The 14681-nt window shown below is 35.6% G+C and overlaps 1 protein-coding gene across 3 annotated transcripts in view; it reads left to right on the top strand.

The window, feature by feature from the left end:
* Nucleotides 1–14681, top strand: part of FTO (FTO alpha-ketoglutarate dependent dioxygenase) — a 236512-nt gene that overhangs the window by 31358 nt on the left and 190473 nt on the right. For all 3 annotated transcript variants that reach the window (XR_005565376.1, XM_027732281.2, XM_039386146.1), the window contains exons 2-3: nucleotides 8006–8083; nucleotides 13122–13782. Coding sequence is in view for 2 of the 3 variants with exons in the window: in XM_027732281.2 (XP_027588082.1) it covers nucleotides 8006–8083; nucleotides 13122–13782 (739 nt within the window). In the remaining variant the exon portion in view is untranslated. The remainder of the gene's footprint in view (nucleotides 1–8005; nucleotides 8084–13121; nucleotides 13783–14681) is intronic.

A 14681-nucleotide genomic window follows, 5' to 3' on the forward strand; every position in this document is an offset into this window, starting at 1 on the left:
AAAAAGTGATTCAGCTGTATTAACGCTGTATCCCCATGTTCCTTCAAAAATGACATCTCAATGGTTGTGCTTTTTTGGGAAGACATTGACAATTTGTATGACACTGCATTCATTGTAACCATGATAACACACTGGTGATGGTTACCCGTAAATTGTTCTGGGGAGAGAAGAGAGAATTGCACAGAACTCCTGCTCAAAGGCTCCTCTAGTGTGAGAAATGTTTAAAGGAAAATTTGAGTTTATCATGTCCTTGCAAAGGACAAAGCACAATGATTGAAGAGCAGAGGCAAGAAGTATGGTACTGTTTCTGCAGCCAAACCCCGGGGGACTCACATACCCCTTCTTTCTGTGCACTGTGCTGCAGTGATTTTGTTAATTGTGGCATATACTCTCAAGAATTATCTTGTAAATACCTCCTTTAAAATACCTCAACCGTGTATCTGGTGAAATGTGACTAACAGAAAAGTGTTCCTGGAATACATTTCCTTTTATCTGTAAGGCTTTCAGCCATCTTCCTGTCTTTTCATTCTGGACTGAAGAAAACAGTTATATATTCTGTAAGTATGTAATTATGATGTCTTGGAAGGCTCTAAAGGTCTTCAGGTTTCGCCAAGTTTGTAAGTGCTTTTTGACTTTCATAGTGCTTATTGTGCTAATAAAATCTCTGGAAAATAATTTGGTTCTGTAAAAAATATCGAGAGTCAACAATTTTGTAATGGCCTAGAAAGATGCTCAAATACTGTGTAATGGGCATGACAGTTACAGTATGTGAAATTTAATGCTCTAGCTCCTTATTGATCTTCCTTGTAGCCCATTGCTTGGCACATGCATTTGCACTTAACACCTGCTCTTTCTACATTAACACTGTCTTCAGCAGTGTTATCAAGGGGACTTTAGAAGTTGCATTTGATGCTAAATTTAAGTATTTAAGGAAATATCTATAGTTTTTCAAGTATCCATTTTCTTTTCACTTTACTTTTATCTGCTTTTTCTTTTGAGTGATATTTTAACACTTAAGGGGTTTTTTCCCTTTTTTTAAGTATTCTTGTTACACAATGGTTGCTTCTACCATTACCTATTAATATATATATATAGCCCAGAAATCCTGCAAGGCTTGTTATTTTCTGGAAATGAGGAAAAGCTGTAAGAAAATTAATTGTATCTTTGATCTTGCTGGTGATTCTGAAAAAGTGTATTAGTGTGACCTGCCTGTGTTTGTGTTTGAAAGTTCTTTATCCCTCTATATCTACAGAAGTTAAAAGCCTGTTGCAAAGGTTCTGAATCTGCATTTTAAGCTGCATCAGCCCTTGGGTTTCATTCTGGAGGTCCTTGTTCCATTCTGTGGTTGTTGGTCAGTGTGTTTACTCTTACATTAATTAGATATTGGACCCCAGTGAAATTTGTACAATTCCATGTTGCAGATGTGCAATACTTTCCAAAACAGCGTGGTGATTGTTAATGTTTCTTCTGTTTCCTTGGGTTATTCAAGGAGAAAAAGCACCATGTCAGTATTATTTTCCATTCCTAAGCACAATGTGCATCTCCTAAGGCTACACAGCTCTAATGCCCTGCAGCATCAGTATCTTCATGTTTATTAGAACCTGAGAGGTCTACAGACAGCAACAGCAAATGTATCCTTGTTTCAATATTAACTCTTGTTATAATTTAGATTTTTATTTTATCTGCTGTTATTCTTTATTGAGTCTTTTCTCTGTCAAAGATTGGTGCTTAGTATTTCACAGCTGGTCAAAACCACTTGGTTTCTTGGCGACTGGATGTGTATTTTTGCTACATGATGCAGAATCCGTTATTGGTGACAGTCACCAAGGTTTCTGTCTGCTGATTCTTTGGAATTGAGCTGCTTAAGAACTGTTCAAGTGAGAAATTTAGTTTCTCAGCAGCTTTTGACTCTTTTTAAGAAACTTTGCAAAAAATGGCATGCAGAAATGCCCCAGTGTCTTTATCTATTCACTGTGAATCACAACTATGTTGCACTAAAAGTATCCACTGTTCTAACTGTTTTCTTAAGTACATGTATGATTTTGTGTCTGTATGTATAAGAAGAAACTAAGAACTGGAGATCTGATTGAAGCTTGATCATTTTCAAACAAAGTCTGAATGTTCTTACTTCTCACCTAATACATACAGCTGACCCATTTACCAACTGGTATTTGCTGGAAGAGGATGCACAAGTTATAAGGAACAAGAAATGGATGATGGTATCAAGATACTTGAAGTGATGGTAGAGGGATCAGAAGTTTATTGACAATTATACTGAGGAGGCTTAGGGACATTTTGTCAGTCCAAAGTGTCAGTGTTTGAACTATTTATCGCTTCAAAGTTTTCTTATGATTACTTAAGGTGCTAATCCATGTGTGACAAATATACACTCAGCTAGGTAAGGAAATTGCCAGTTCTGTTCCATTAACAATCACTGGCCAAAGGAACAATGTTCCTGTAGGTTAAAACAACAATTAAGGGGCCTTAACACGTCAAGGTGGGGAGAGAGGGGATACTGGCAGCAGACATTTTTCACACATTACTAAGCTGCTTCAATGCATAAATTAACTCTTAGTTCAGTTACATCGGTTGAGTGTGTTGTGCATGTGCATGACTGGTCTGTGTGAACCAAAATCCGGCCCTGTTGATTTATGAGAAAGGGTAAGAGAGGTTGAAATTAGTAAGCAAAGCCAAACAGTACATTTGCAGCAAAGAATATCAAACAGACTCTCAGACAGCTCCTCAGTTAAAGATGCTGGTTGTTAGACCTGAGGTCTTTGCATGGCAGTAGGTTGTTCATTACGTAATTTTTTTTGTGCCCTGATCACTTGAGCTGCATTTTGCTACTTTTGTAACTGGACTTTTTTTTCAGTGGGAGAACAGGTTTCACTGTGATCATATTAAATAACAAGCATACTTTATTGTTGTATAATTAGTTAGTATGGGGACATGAAATATTGTTAGAGGGTTATAGATAACTTTAATGTGAGTGTATATAGAATAATAATAATGTACATTTTTACCCTTAATATGAAAATGTTTTTGACATATAGTAGGGTGTGGAGAGGGCATCTTATAGTAAACAAAGTGTGGTACAGTATGATCATGTGTCTACCAGTATTTTTGGCAGTCTGAATTATAGAAAGAATGTAGCAAGACAAGGCTTTTGGTAAGTCTTGAGTGTAATGAAGGGTAAGCTGGAAATATAACTTTTTCATGTCAGTAAATGGTACTGTAAAATTGGCCAGTTCCTTAAGATCTTTTTGATGAGTGGAGTTTACAGAAATAATTTGAAGAAAAAAAATTCTGAAATCTAATATATGTGATAATGGAGAAATAAAAGTTGTAATGGTGCATTTAGAATATATTTTTTATTACTCTAGGTTCATTTCTGACATAACTTGTTTTAGTGAACCACTTCAATGATCTTGGTAGCTATGAAGTTTTAATAGCTAACACTTGGAAAGCCTTGTAGTTTAAACAAATGTTAACTTCAAAATCACATTCCTTCCTTAAGAAACTATCCCAATTTTATTTTATTAAAAAAGAAACCAAAAAACACAACATGTGAGAGACTATTAGGAGGTAAAGTTGTGGAAGTTCCTGTAAAGTGGTGACTTTTTTCTAGATGGGGTTTTACTATTGTGCCACAAAATTTTTGCTATATACAGTATTTAATCTTCCTCCTTTATAAAGCTGTTGAGCTCTCACTTCAGAGCACTAGTCCTTTGCTTCATGCAGGACTTGAAAGAAATCCATGTTCTATTATAGTTGATTAAAAGAAAAAAGAATGAAAGTGAAACACAGGCTCTAATGTTCATTCTTATCTGGGGAAACAAGCTAATAGAAAGGAGAGATTTTTGGAAAACCTAAGGTCTGTATCTGTACTTGTGTTTCAGATCTTTCTTTCATGACAATAAGCATTCTCAGAGTGCCTTTCTACACCTGATAACCTTTTGGAAAACAAAAGACTGTTGGGAAAAACAGTACTGGAGATGGAGATGATAATTTCTTATGCTTTGAATAGAGGCCCTTTGTTTTTTAGGATCTACCCCAGAAATTTCTGCAAACACATTGAATTGCGTTGAAAACGAAAAGAAAAAAATTGAAGTTTTACTAGTTTTGGTCCCAGGTCAGTATTCTCAAAAGTGTAAAAACTGCAGCAGGGAGTTAGCAAAACTTTTTAAGATGAAAAAATAGCCAATGTCTTTAGAACTTCTGATGAAAGGAGTTGAGGCAGAGGAGCTGTTTTAGGCTGGGAGTGAAGATGATGTTCCAGAGCTGCTGTGCCTTCCTTTTGCAGCCTCACCTCCAGCAGTGTGTTGTTCCCTCCTGTAGCCCCAGTGAGATTATTTGTCAGATCTAGACATGAGATAGGTAAAATTCAACCTGGATAAAATGTTCAGCTTTCTTTTAGTTCTCTTTGCTGTAAGGTTGCTGAGGGTGGAGGAGAGTAAAAATGAAGAACATTTTCAATCTAACTTTATGGAAATAATACAGAAATCATTGATGTGATGAAATTAAGGGAAAATTAGGTGGAACTTTAGGTCACTGTGACATGAGTCAGAAAATCCAGTTATTTTGCAGGGAAGAGTGTATATGATTATATAGAATTTTTTACTGCTTGTGCTGTTTTCTCTGCATAAATATCTAAAAATAATAAGTTACAACACAGATATTTTGGGTTTGTTTGAATTGCCTTCTTTCATGTATCCTTTATATAGCATGATTCATCTTTTGCTTTATTCTACATAGTGCTGATTGTAAGGTGTAAATAAGTAATCAGTGACTGAAAAAAAAGTTACTTGCATCCCCTCTGAGGTTGGGAATATGTCTGTTAGAAGTTTCAAAAGACCATCTTTTCTGGAAAAAAAAAATCATTTTTAGGGAATAATGAAATGGACTTTTCCAGAATAGTGAGATACAGTCGTATTTTTTGGAAGGCTAGTTTGAATATAATATTTATTTTAACTGCTTATCAGACTGCATTCTTATTGTATAGCTAAGAACTAACATCTTTAAATGTTTCATAGCCACTGCTGTATCTGTCCATGTCTTGGTCTTTTGTGACTGACTTTTTACACCTATATGAGATGCTGCTCCAGGCCCAGAGATATTACTTGGTATAGTGAAGCTGACATTTTCCCAAAATTCGGGAGAAATGCAGGGCAGCAAACTGGGTTATCTTTTTAGAGGTGACTGCTACTTGCATGGACTTAAGTCTCCCTTGTGTTAACAACAGCAGTTTCTTCAATGAATTCTTCACTGCGTTTTATGCCAAGTTCTGGGGGAGGAAAAACCACACTTTTGCTTAATGTTTTCAGTGTTTTTATGTGTTAGAAATTGTTGTGACATTGCAGCCTTGAATTTGTTGTCAGAACTAATTTCATTAATGTTTGTGTGATTTCAGTAAATTTAGTTTTTGTATTATATTGTTTCACCCAAGACATAGATCCATAAATTGGAAAATAGGTATTGTCTTTTGACTTGTTTGATGATTAAACTAAGTGAGAATTTTATGTTGGAAACAGTAAAGTCTTCTTAAGCCTTTATAGCTTAGGTATTGAACTTCTGTCTTACAATTAAGAGAGAAATGAAACCTTTTGAGAATGGTATTGACACCCTACAGGGAAAAATGTCAGCTGCAAAAGTTTTTACATTGTCATGCTTCTTGGTCAGAAAATGTCATTAAGTCCCATCTTTTCCTTATGCCACTTAATTTAAAAATAACAAACCATGTATCTGTAATGTAGCTGCATTTTGGCCTGTGACTTTGATGTGTCTGAGCTGTGTTTCTGTTACTTCTGCTCTGTAACATACAATGTGTCACTTCTATTGCTGTGAAAAAACTTTGGAAAAAAAAATTTATAGTGATTGAGACATTCCAATTATTAATATTCCACTTGACGAATTTCACAATCAATCATCTCATTAATAGGCCTGTCTATGACTAATAAATGAACAGAGTCTGTCAAGATCTTCAAGAAGTTCATTGCACGCTCTAAAATTGGGCATTAGTGCTTTTGATCTTCATTGCAGTTATCAGTTAGGTATAATAGCTCGAGTAATACTCATAGCAGCCTACAAAATTTGTAGAGGTTTACTCCTCTTTGAAGGCCAGAGTTAACAAAGTTTCTGAAGCAGTGCACGATGCATGATGACATTATAGGGATGGTGCACATAAGATGGTTTTTCATGTATTGGCATCACTAATGTATATATATAAAAATCTCATTGTTTTTTGAAGTGTAAGAAACATGATCATGATACCTGAATAAACTGCTACACTGTTAATAATTTTTTAAAATTTAAAAATCAGATTTAGAAAAATTGTTTTTAAGGTGCCTGATACCTTCAAGTAAAGACAATTTTTAAACTTTTATTTAGGGGTTTATGTGTTTGAAGAGCCAATAAACAGTGCTTATGTAACAGTACTTAGATTTACACATCAGCCAGCTGGTATAGCCAGATCTTCAGGTTTTCTTTATTTTTTTTTTATTTTTTTTTTTTTTACTTTTTGGAGGTATTTGTGAGCAGCTTGATGTTTTTGACATCTGTGTGACAGCTTCTTGCATAAGAGATGAGCAGCATGTTATACCACCCAGCTGTGTGTATTAGTCTGCACATCAAGCTGAAGAGCGGCACTTAGCCAGATCTGACAATCAAATGTGAACTAGTACTACCTATACACAGGAGTGCATTTTAATGTTGTGTGCTTTTTGCCAAGAGGCTGGTACTTGACAAAGAAATTGTCAGAATCTCTCTTCTTCCCACCTTTTTTTTTCCCTTCCCACAGATGTGAGTCCGTGTTGAAATATATTTTTTTCCCCTGCAGTTTAATGTGGTTGATCTTACAGGCAATAAAGCCAATCTAATGTTTTCAGCGATTCCATGTAATAAAATTCTGGCAAGCTTTTAGTGATAGACAAGTGTAACTGTTTTAGGATATGCAGCAAATCAGCATGTCATTCTCTGCCAACTTAATCCAATGGCTTCATGGCCATAACATGCCAGCAACCTGTCCCCAAAGAAAACTGGGGACGTAGAGAAATTACAGTGCCAGTTCAGAAATGTCAGTGCTGTTCTTGGGCTCGTTAAGAGTCAGTGCTCAGCACATTGTGAGCGTGGAGATAAGTGAGAGACACCTACTCTTATTGTAGTTGTACTGATCTGTAAACCTCCAAAACCTGTACACTTCCTCATGATTTTAAACCTCTGTCATCTTCCTTAATGCTTAAATTTGAATAAATGGAATTAATTGTCACAGAATGTACAGTTATACTCTTAATAGTTCAGCTTTCCTTGTTTATGTGTTTGCTGTAAGCCAGGAGTTAGTTACTACTACTACTACTTTTTTAAATAAGATTGCCAGAATAGAGAGGATTGTTTTAACTTACTTATGCAACCCAAAATGATGATGAAGAGGGAAATGTAGAAGAAAAAGGATTTTTTTATTTAACAGTTAATTCTCTTGTCTATGGAATACTCCATTTGCAGTAACATTTAGGTGATGAAATATGTAGTTTCCATATAACTTGGTTTCATTAAAGCATTAGCGATACCTTTTCTATCTTATTCTGTGTTTCCCTTTGTATTACACCCTTACCATTCTTGTAAAAACTGTATTCCATTTCCATCTGGTCTTGCTCTTACAGCAAATAAGTAAGAAATTCATGTCCAGTTATAAAGTAGGCACAGTTTTGAAGAACGTTAGACTGACATAGATTTTGATCAGTGTAATAAGGACTGATTATCTAAAAAAGAATTTAGGAGTAAAAGTTCTCATGTGCTGAGAAACAACCTAACTTGAATTACTGCTTTGTAAGTCGAGAAGTTCTACTGATTTTTTTCCATCTGTTTTTCCTTATTTAATTTTCCAGAATTGGTGGTAACAAGAAATAATTGCACCAGTTTTTTTCATTTTAATGCAACTAATTTTATACTTCTCTGTTTATATCTTGGTTTTTGTCTAATTTTTTGTTTCAATCTTACCCCTCCAAAACAGAAAAAAAGGCTTCTTGAAGAACTTGGAGAGAACAGACTTCCATATATGACTCCAGCCGATGATGATTTCCATCAGTTGGTAATGTATTTCTTCTAACTTGTTTTAAACTAAAATGACTTTTTGGACCAGACAACAAATAAATCTTTCTTCAAAGACACACTGTGAAATCTGATATGAAAAAAGATGTCCTGATGGCTGATAATGGACTTCCAGGTGGTGTGAAATAAGATCTCTAGAACTGAGATATTCATGAATGAGAACTTGGTGAACTTAGTTTATTTTTAGGGGTGTGCCCTGAGTTCCAGGTAATGTGTAACAATCAGAGTTTCTCATGCTTTGTTGAAATAAAACACATCTCATCATTCCTTTAATTTTTTTTTATCTGAGCTGTGAAAAGACCTGTTCTTTATAGCTTGTGTTTGGCAGAAGAGGAAGAATATTAACATAGAAATTCAGATTTGATACCTTAATTTTACTTTCAAACAATAAGTAACCATTGAGACATTGCTTAAAAAACAAACTGTGGAAACAGGAATACCTCAAATGAAACCAAACAAAAGTAGGATCAGGCCCAGTAGACACATGAGTAGTAAACCAAATGAGTGTGTGGAAAAATATGATGAATTAATAGAATTTTCTGCATCTGTCTTGCATCTTTCTATATCAGCTATAAAACACAGGGTAGGTTCAATCAGATCAAATTGGATCACTGTAAGACAGTGATAAGAAAGTATAAGAAGTAATCTCGTAGTTTGAACAGCTACAGCAAGCATGCTTACATTACAGGTGTGTTATTTGTCTTCTATATATTGATATATGGCTCAAAGATGTAGAAGTGTGGAAGAGCTGGAAAAATTTATAAGAGCTAAACAGATGGATTTTATTATTATTTTTTTTTTATTTACGAAAAACCCAAACACATTCTTTTTAGTCTTAAACTAAAGTTCATGAAGAAATTCTTCCCCCTTTTAGGACACAGGGAGCTGATTTTTTTCTCCTTCCTTGTCCTGTTACATCCCCTCCTGTTCTCTTTTTCTGTCTCTGTTACTGGCAAGAGCTGCTTTGCCCAGCATCTTTTTCTTTTCCTATCTTTGTAAATCCACATTCTCATGGAGCTGATGTGAAAAGAGAAGGTGGAGCCAAGATTGCCCAGGTGGCATCTCATTTGCTCAGTATCAGTAACCCATAAATATAGAAGACAGTGGGAACAAGGTAACCTGTTCAAGCCTTAATAAAGTTTAGATACACTCTTTCTGCAAATATAGAATTATAGTTTTTATGTAGTATATGTGTGCATGCTAGGTATTTTTAAGTGTACATGATAATCTTAAGCATCACAAGCACCTTCTAAATTCTGTGGTGGTTATGAAATGTTACTTGAATCACAGCTGTAGAAATTACAAATTCCATGACGCTTAAATGCACTACAGATGGGAGGAAAAGAAGGGTGAGAGCTTGAAGACAACAAATTGCAAAGTAAAATATCACATACACTTTAGTTTTACAGTCTGTCTTTCCTGGACAGACCTGCCTTACTCCTTTAAGGATCCACCTCAGATAAAGCAGCATTCTTTGAACATGTTGGAAAGGTTAGGTAGGCTGCAAGTAGAAAAACTGCCATATCCTGTCAGATGTGGAAGCGCACAGCCTGAACAGAAGTAAGAAATTCCATCATAAGCAAAACTTCACTGACATCCTCTTTCAATGTGTCTTGCTTGATGAAGGATTTTAGAAATGGGCCCCAAGCCATAGGCTGAAAAAATGTGATGTTTAGCACCAGTTTGGAATAAGAAAAAGGCTTTTAACAAGGTAATTCACAAATATTTGAAGTACAAACTATCATTTTATGACGTATATGGTAGTTTTCTTATCGAGGGTCCTTATTGCTGATTTCTAACTTTATTGTGTCAGTTGTGTCCATAGGGTGGATCTGTGTGTTGAGTATCACCATCAGAAGGGAAAGCATCTATATATTTAACATCCTGTGTGTAACATTAAATGCAGATTTGACCATCAAATGTGCTTTTTTATTTTTTTTGTCCTGTAGTTGCCAGCAATGTACCTACTTCTTTCAGAGTGAACAGTGAATTGACCTTTAATACTTGATGTCAGAGTTACAACACAGAGGACACGATTACTCCCCCTTCCCCATCCCCCCGAAACAACAAGGTGTCCTATGTGAACCCAGCATTCACCCTGGATCTGATCCCTTAATGTTTTCCTTATGTGGGGCATAGCACAGTCACTGGTTGGAGATTTAAAGAAGACCAAACTGTTTTCATGTGATGTGTCGGAAATGTGTTTCCACTTCCTGCTTTCTTTGGAGATATCGGTGTGGTTTTTTTTCTTTTTAAGGTAGAATTCTAAGTGTACAGTGTGAAACTTCATGATAAAGTAGTTTCTAATCGTGTGATCTTAAAACAGAATCCAAAGGTAACCTGCCTCTGACTTGGCTGGCAACAAAATGTGCAAGGCATTACGTCTGCAGTTCAGAGGGGGGAATACGATGTTGTTAGCTTTGTAAAATCTGTGTGTTTCCTTTCTAGTGCGTGTTTTCAGGCACTTAATTGCTTTACATCATATTCTTATTTCCCTCCTTCTGTTTCTAATAGTTGTTTGTAATTTCATGGGTGCAATTCATGTCATAAATTCAGTCTCTTTGTATCTTTGTATAAATGGTTTAAAAATACGTAGTATTAATGACTGTTTAAATATACCATAGTAGCATATGTTATGTGGTAACTGGTTAATCTGAGTATGTCCAGTGTACAGAATTATTTAAAGAAATACTGGGATACTGTCATAGAACTGTTAGTGCTCTTTCTTTTATACATGGCATTTGCATAATGAAAGAAATAATGCAGTAATAACCTTTGTATGTCACAACATATAATGTTCTGACATTATTAAGTATGATTGTGAAAAGGTATTTATGATTCCCATCAACCTGTACCCATCCATCTGACTGCAGCCTATAAGTGTAGGTCTGAAATGTAGTTACTGATTTCAGTTGTTGTTTATAAGGATTTTTTCACTGTACTGTTCAAAGGCTGGAGATACACAGCACTGATTGAAACAAAAGGGACAGTTCAGGACCTCTAAAGGAATCATTTTGAGCCTTTGACAAGCTCAGGTGAATTGCTTTTATCAAGTTTAGATTCAGTTCTTTGAATGAAAGCTGGGATCCAGTGTTCTGTGCTGGGGATTGTAGAGGGACCTTCAGACAGATATCTGGATCTGTTTTCAAGCTTTATATTTGAAGTTAAGGATGTAAATACAATTGTCAGAAATTATTATTATCTGTAGATACTGTTAGAGGTTTTTTCCCTCTCTGCAGGAAGCTAGTTTTTGTAAATTGTAAGAATGTGTAAAGAAGGGGAGTTAGCTTCACTGTAAAAATTTCACAAGAAATGGTGACAAGAGTTACAGACAAACTAAGATTTATTATGTGTAATCATTATTTTTAAAATAGGCTTCCTTTTATGTTCCTCTTTTTACTAGAAACAAATGATTCTATAAAGCCAGCTCTTCAGTTTTGTAGGATAACAGTGTGTTATGATGCAGAACTGTAACTGTTTTCATGCAGCAGAAAATGTGCATACTGACTTACTGCCTGCTTTGTGTTTTTTAAAGGCATGTTCTTTGGATTTTAAAATTAATTTCCTGAAAGGAAAGTCTTGAATGAGACTTGGAAGTAGATAGTACTAGTAAAGTAATTTTGAGTTGTACCAGAAGGAACCCACAGATGGACTGTAGGTCAGTGTGGTGCTTTGTGCTGATGACTTTTATTTGTATTTTTTAAAGCACTTTGAATGTAAGATATTAGGTTAGTAAAAGTTTTGATAGATCAGTTTTGTGCATCCACGTGTTCTTGCCCCATTGCCTAATGCCTTCAGATTTTAGTTTACTTTAACATTTTTCCCTACACCACCATTGGTATCTGCCTTTTCCCCAGTCTAATTTCTGGACAGAAGGAGATAGGTGTCCTTTGGAGCTTCACACTTGCTAATTGATACTTGATATGCTCACATTGCAGCCTTTCCCTTACTAAAGGCACTAGTTTGCATCTATTTCTTTTATTTATCTATTAATTTTAATGAAATACATAAGAACTCTTTTTAAGAATTTATTCTCTCTAGCCTTTGTCCAGTTTGCCAAACAGTCTCAGCAGTAGTTAAAGCAGATTTACAGGCAGCCAATAAAAGGTGTGATTATGTGATACTCGCTTCCTTAGAAAACCAGATTAACAAAATAAAATTATCCAAGCCTTCCTGGGGTGGGAAGCAGTATTGTGCATACAAAGCAAGACGCTGCTGATTAGCAGTGTTATACCTTGCTGGGAGTTGTTGCCTCCACACGCTGCTGGATTCTGAACTCCAGCTGATACCAGAGCTGGTATGGTCAGAAGAGGATATGAGGAAAAAGGATATTACAGGTAGGGAGCTGGGGAGGAAAATAAGTTTGTAAATTTTCTGTTATCTAAAAGGAGAACTTTTATATAAAACAGGAGAGCTAATTGGCATGCACTGAGGAATGTGAAAACAGAAAGGACCGGTGTGTAGAGGATTGTTTTGAAGTTAGACATGCAGTGCATTTTTTTAAAATTTACATTTTCATTTTTTTACGTTTTCCCTAGGAAGTATTGTTATATCAAACAGTCTGAGTTTATCACGTAGACCTCTAGAATTCTGTGCATCAGAATGAAACAAAATGGTCTTTGCAACCACTGCAAAAAGAAGAGTTGCTTTTTCACTGCTTGGTAACCTGTTGTTTGTATATGTAAAGGCAGCATTATCTACAGGTTCATCAGATGAGCTTATATCTTCTACTAATTTCTGCCAGAATCCTCTGATTGATTGATTGATTGATTGATTGATTGATACTCTCTGGTTACGGGCCACTGGTACATATCCACAGTGTGTACAATATATTGATATATGGAAATAAATTAAAAAATACTGGCATTTGTTTCTTCACTATATTCTAGACTCATGCTTGATAACTTGACAATTTAACCTTGTCTCTTTTTCAATATATGAACTATTTTGATTCTTGTAAAAAGAATAATTGTCTTCCTATTTCTGTTGTTTGGTGTTTTTGTCTTTTTCTTCTTTAGTGGAAGACCAAATATTCCAAGCTGATTTTCAGAAAATCTGAGACAGTACCTGAAGAGCTCCATCAAATGGTACAAAAAGGCTTTCTGACCTTGCGAGAACACGATTGTTTCTTTCAAGATCTTGTAAGGATCAAAGGAAAAGATTTCCTTACTCCAGTGTCTCGTATATTAATTGGAAACCCAGGATGCACTTACAAGTACTTGAACACAAGATTGTTTACAGTTCCTTGGCCTACTGAAGGTTATGATATAAAATATTGCAGTCCTCAGATACATGATGCTTGTAAAGCATTAATCAGACTTAATGACTACTTGCATATTGAAGCAGTCAAGACATTACAAGGACAAAATTTATGTGAGACCAAAGAAATTAAAGATACTACTGTAATAGATAGGGAGCAAAGTTTTGCTACTTCTCTTACGGAGCGAGGGTCTGTTTCAAAAGATCAAAGCGGTGTTTGTGTACCAGAGGATGACTCCATAAGTCTAAAGAACAGAACATCTTATAACCTGACTTTATTAAATTATATGGATCCACTGCAAATGCTGTACTTGAAACAAGAACCTTATTTTGGAATGGGGAACATGGCAGTGAGCTGGCACCACGACGAGAATCTGGTTGAAAGGTCGACGGTTGCTGTGTACAGTTACAGCTGTGAAGGTGGGTGATGGGAGCTGACCAGTCGTATAATTATCTTAAATCCCTGAACCCCTTTTCTCTTTCCCTGTGTGTATGTGCATAAGCACACCTGCATGCCAGTCTGGGCTTGTCATGCGCTTCTGAATGCGTTGTGGTACCTTTTGTGTTTAAGCCTTATCTTTATTTTTACTAAAACCTGTACAAAATATACCTGTGTTTACTGGCTTAGCAGTTGTTCTCTAAGTAGCTTTAAAAATTGGTGTAATTAACTTCCTGACTAAGAGCCAGGAAATCAAAATCTGTCAAATTCCTTTTTCAGGTTAGTGCATGAGCACGTTTTCTGTCCTGTAAAATGTTTCAGTGTAGTTGAGATCACCATTTTTATGGTGTTATTTGTCATATACAGACTTGCTTCTACTTTATGCTGTTTTTACTACTCTTCTTTCTTTGGAAAGATCATTTTCAGTTGGTTTTGGATAGAAGTATTGCTATATTTATTTTGAAGTTATGCATTTTGTCTAGGCATGCTGTAGTGTTAACGCATGTTTTATGGGACTTGCCAACATTTCTGTAGTTGGGAAGGGTGGACATTTTCTGTTAAAAGAACTGTTATCTGACAGGCTTTGGATTTCTTTTAGTGACTCCCAGTTTTGCAGGGCATAAGATTAGAATTTAGACACTTGATTTGAATTTGCAAATGCTCCATTATGCTTCATAACTCACAATGGATTTTTTGTTATTCCAAAAATCCTTTGATGTTTGCCTGAGAACATGGCAAGAATTCACGTTGACTTCGGTAGGTTTTGGCTAAAGGCTTTGATGTAAAAATGATAGTTTATACTTTCATGTGCATTCTCTTATTGGTTTTGTTATTAGTTTTGAAACTATGGGTCACTTTGTTACTTAATGTACAGCTGAAG

Source organism: Pipra filicauda, unplaced genomic scaffold (assembly GCF_003945595.2).
Source record: "Pipra filicauda isolate LSUMZ 115617 unplaced genomic scaffold, ASM394559v2 scaffold46_size3722508_pilon, whole genome shotgun sequence".
In the NCBI taxonomy this organism is placed as follows: Eukaryota; Metazoa; Chordata; class Aves; order Passeriformes; family Pipridae; genus Pipra; species Pipra filicauda.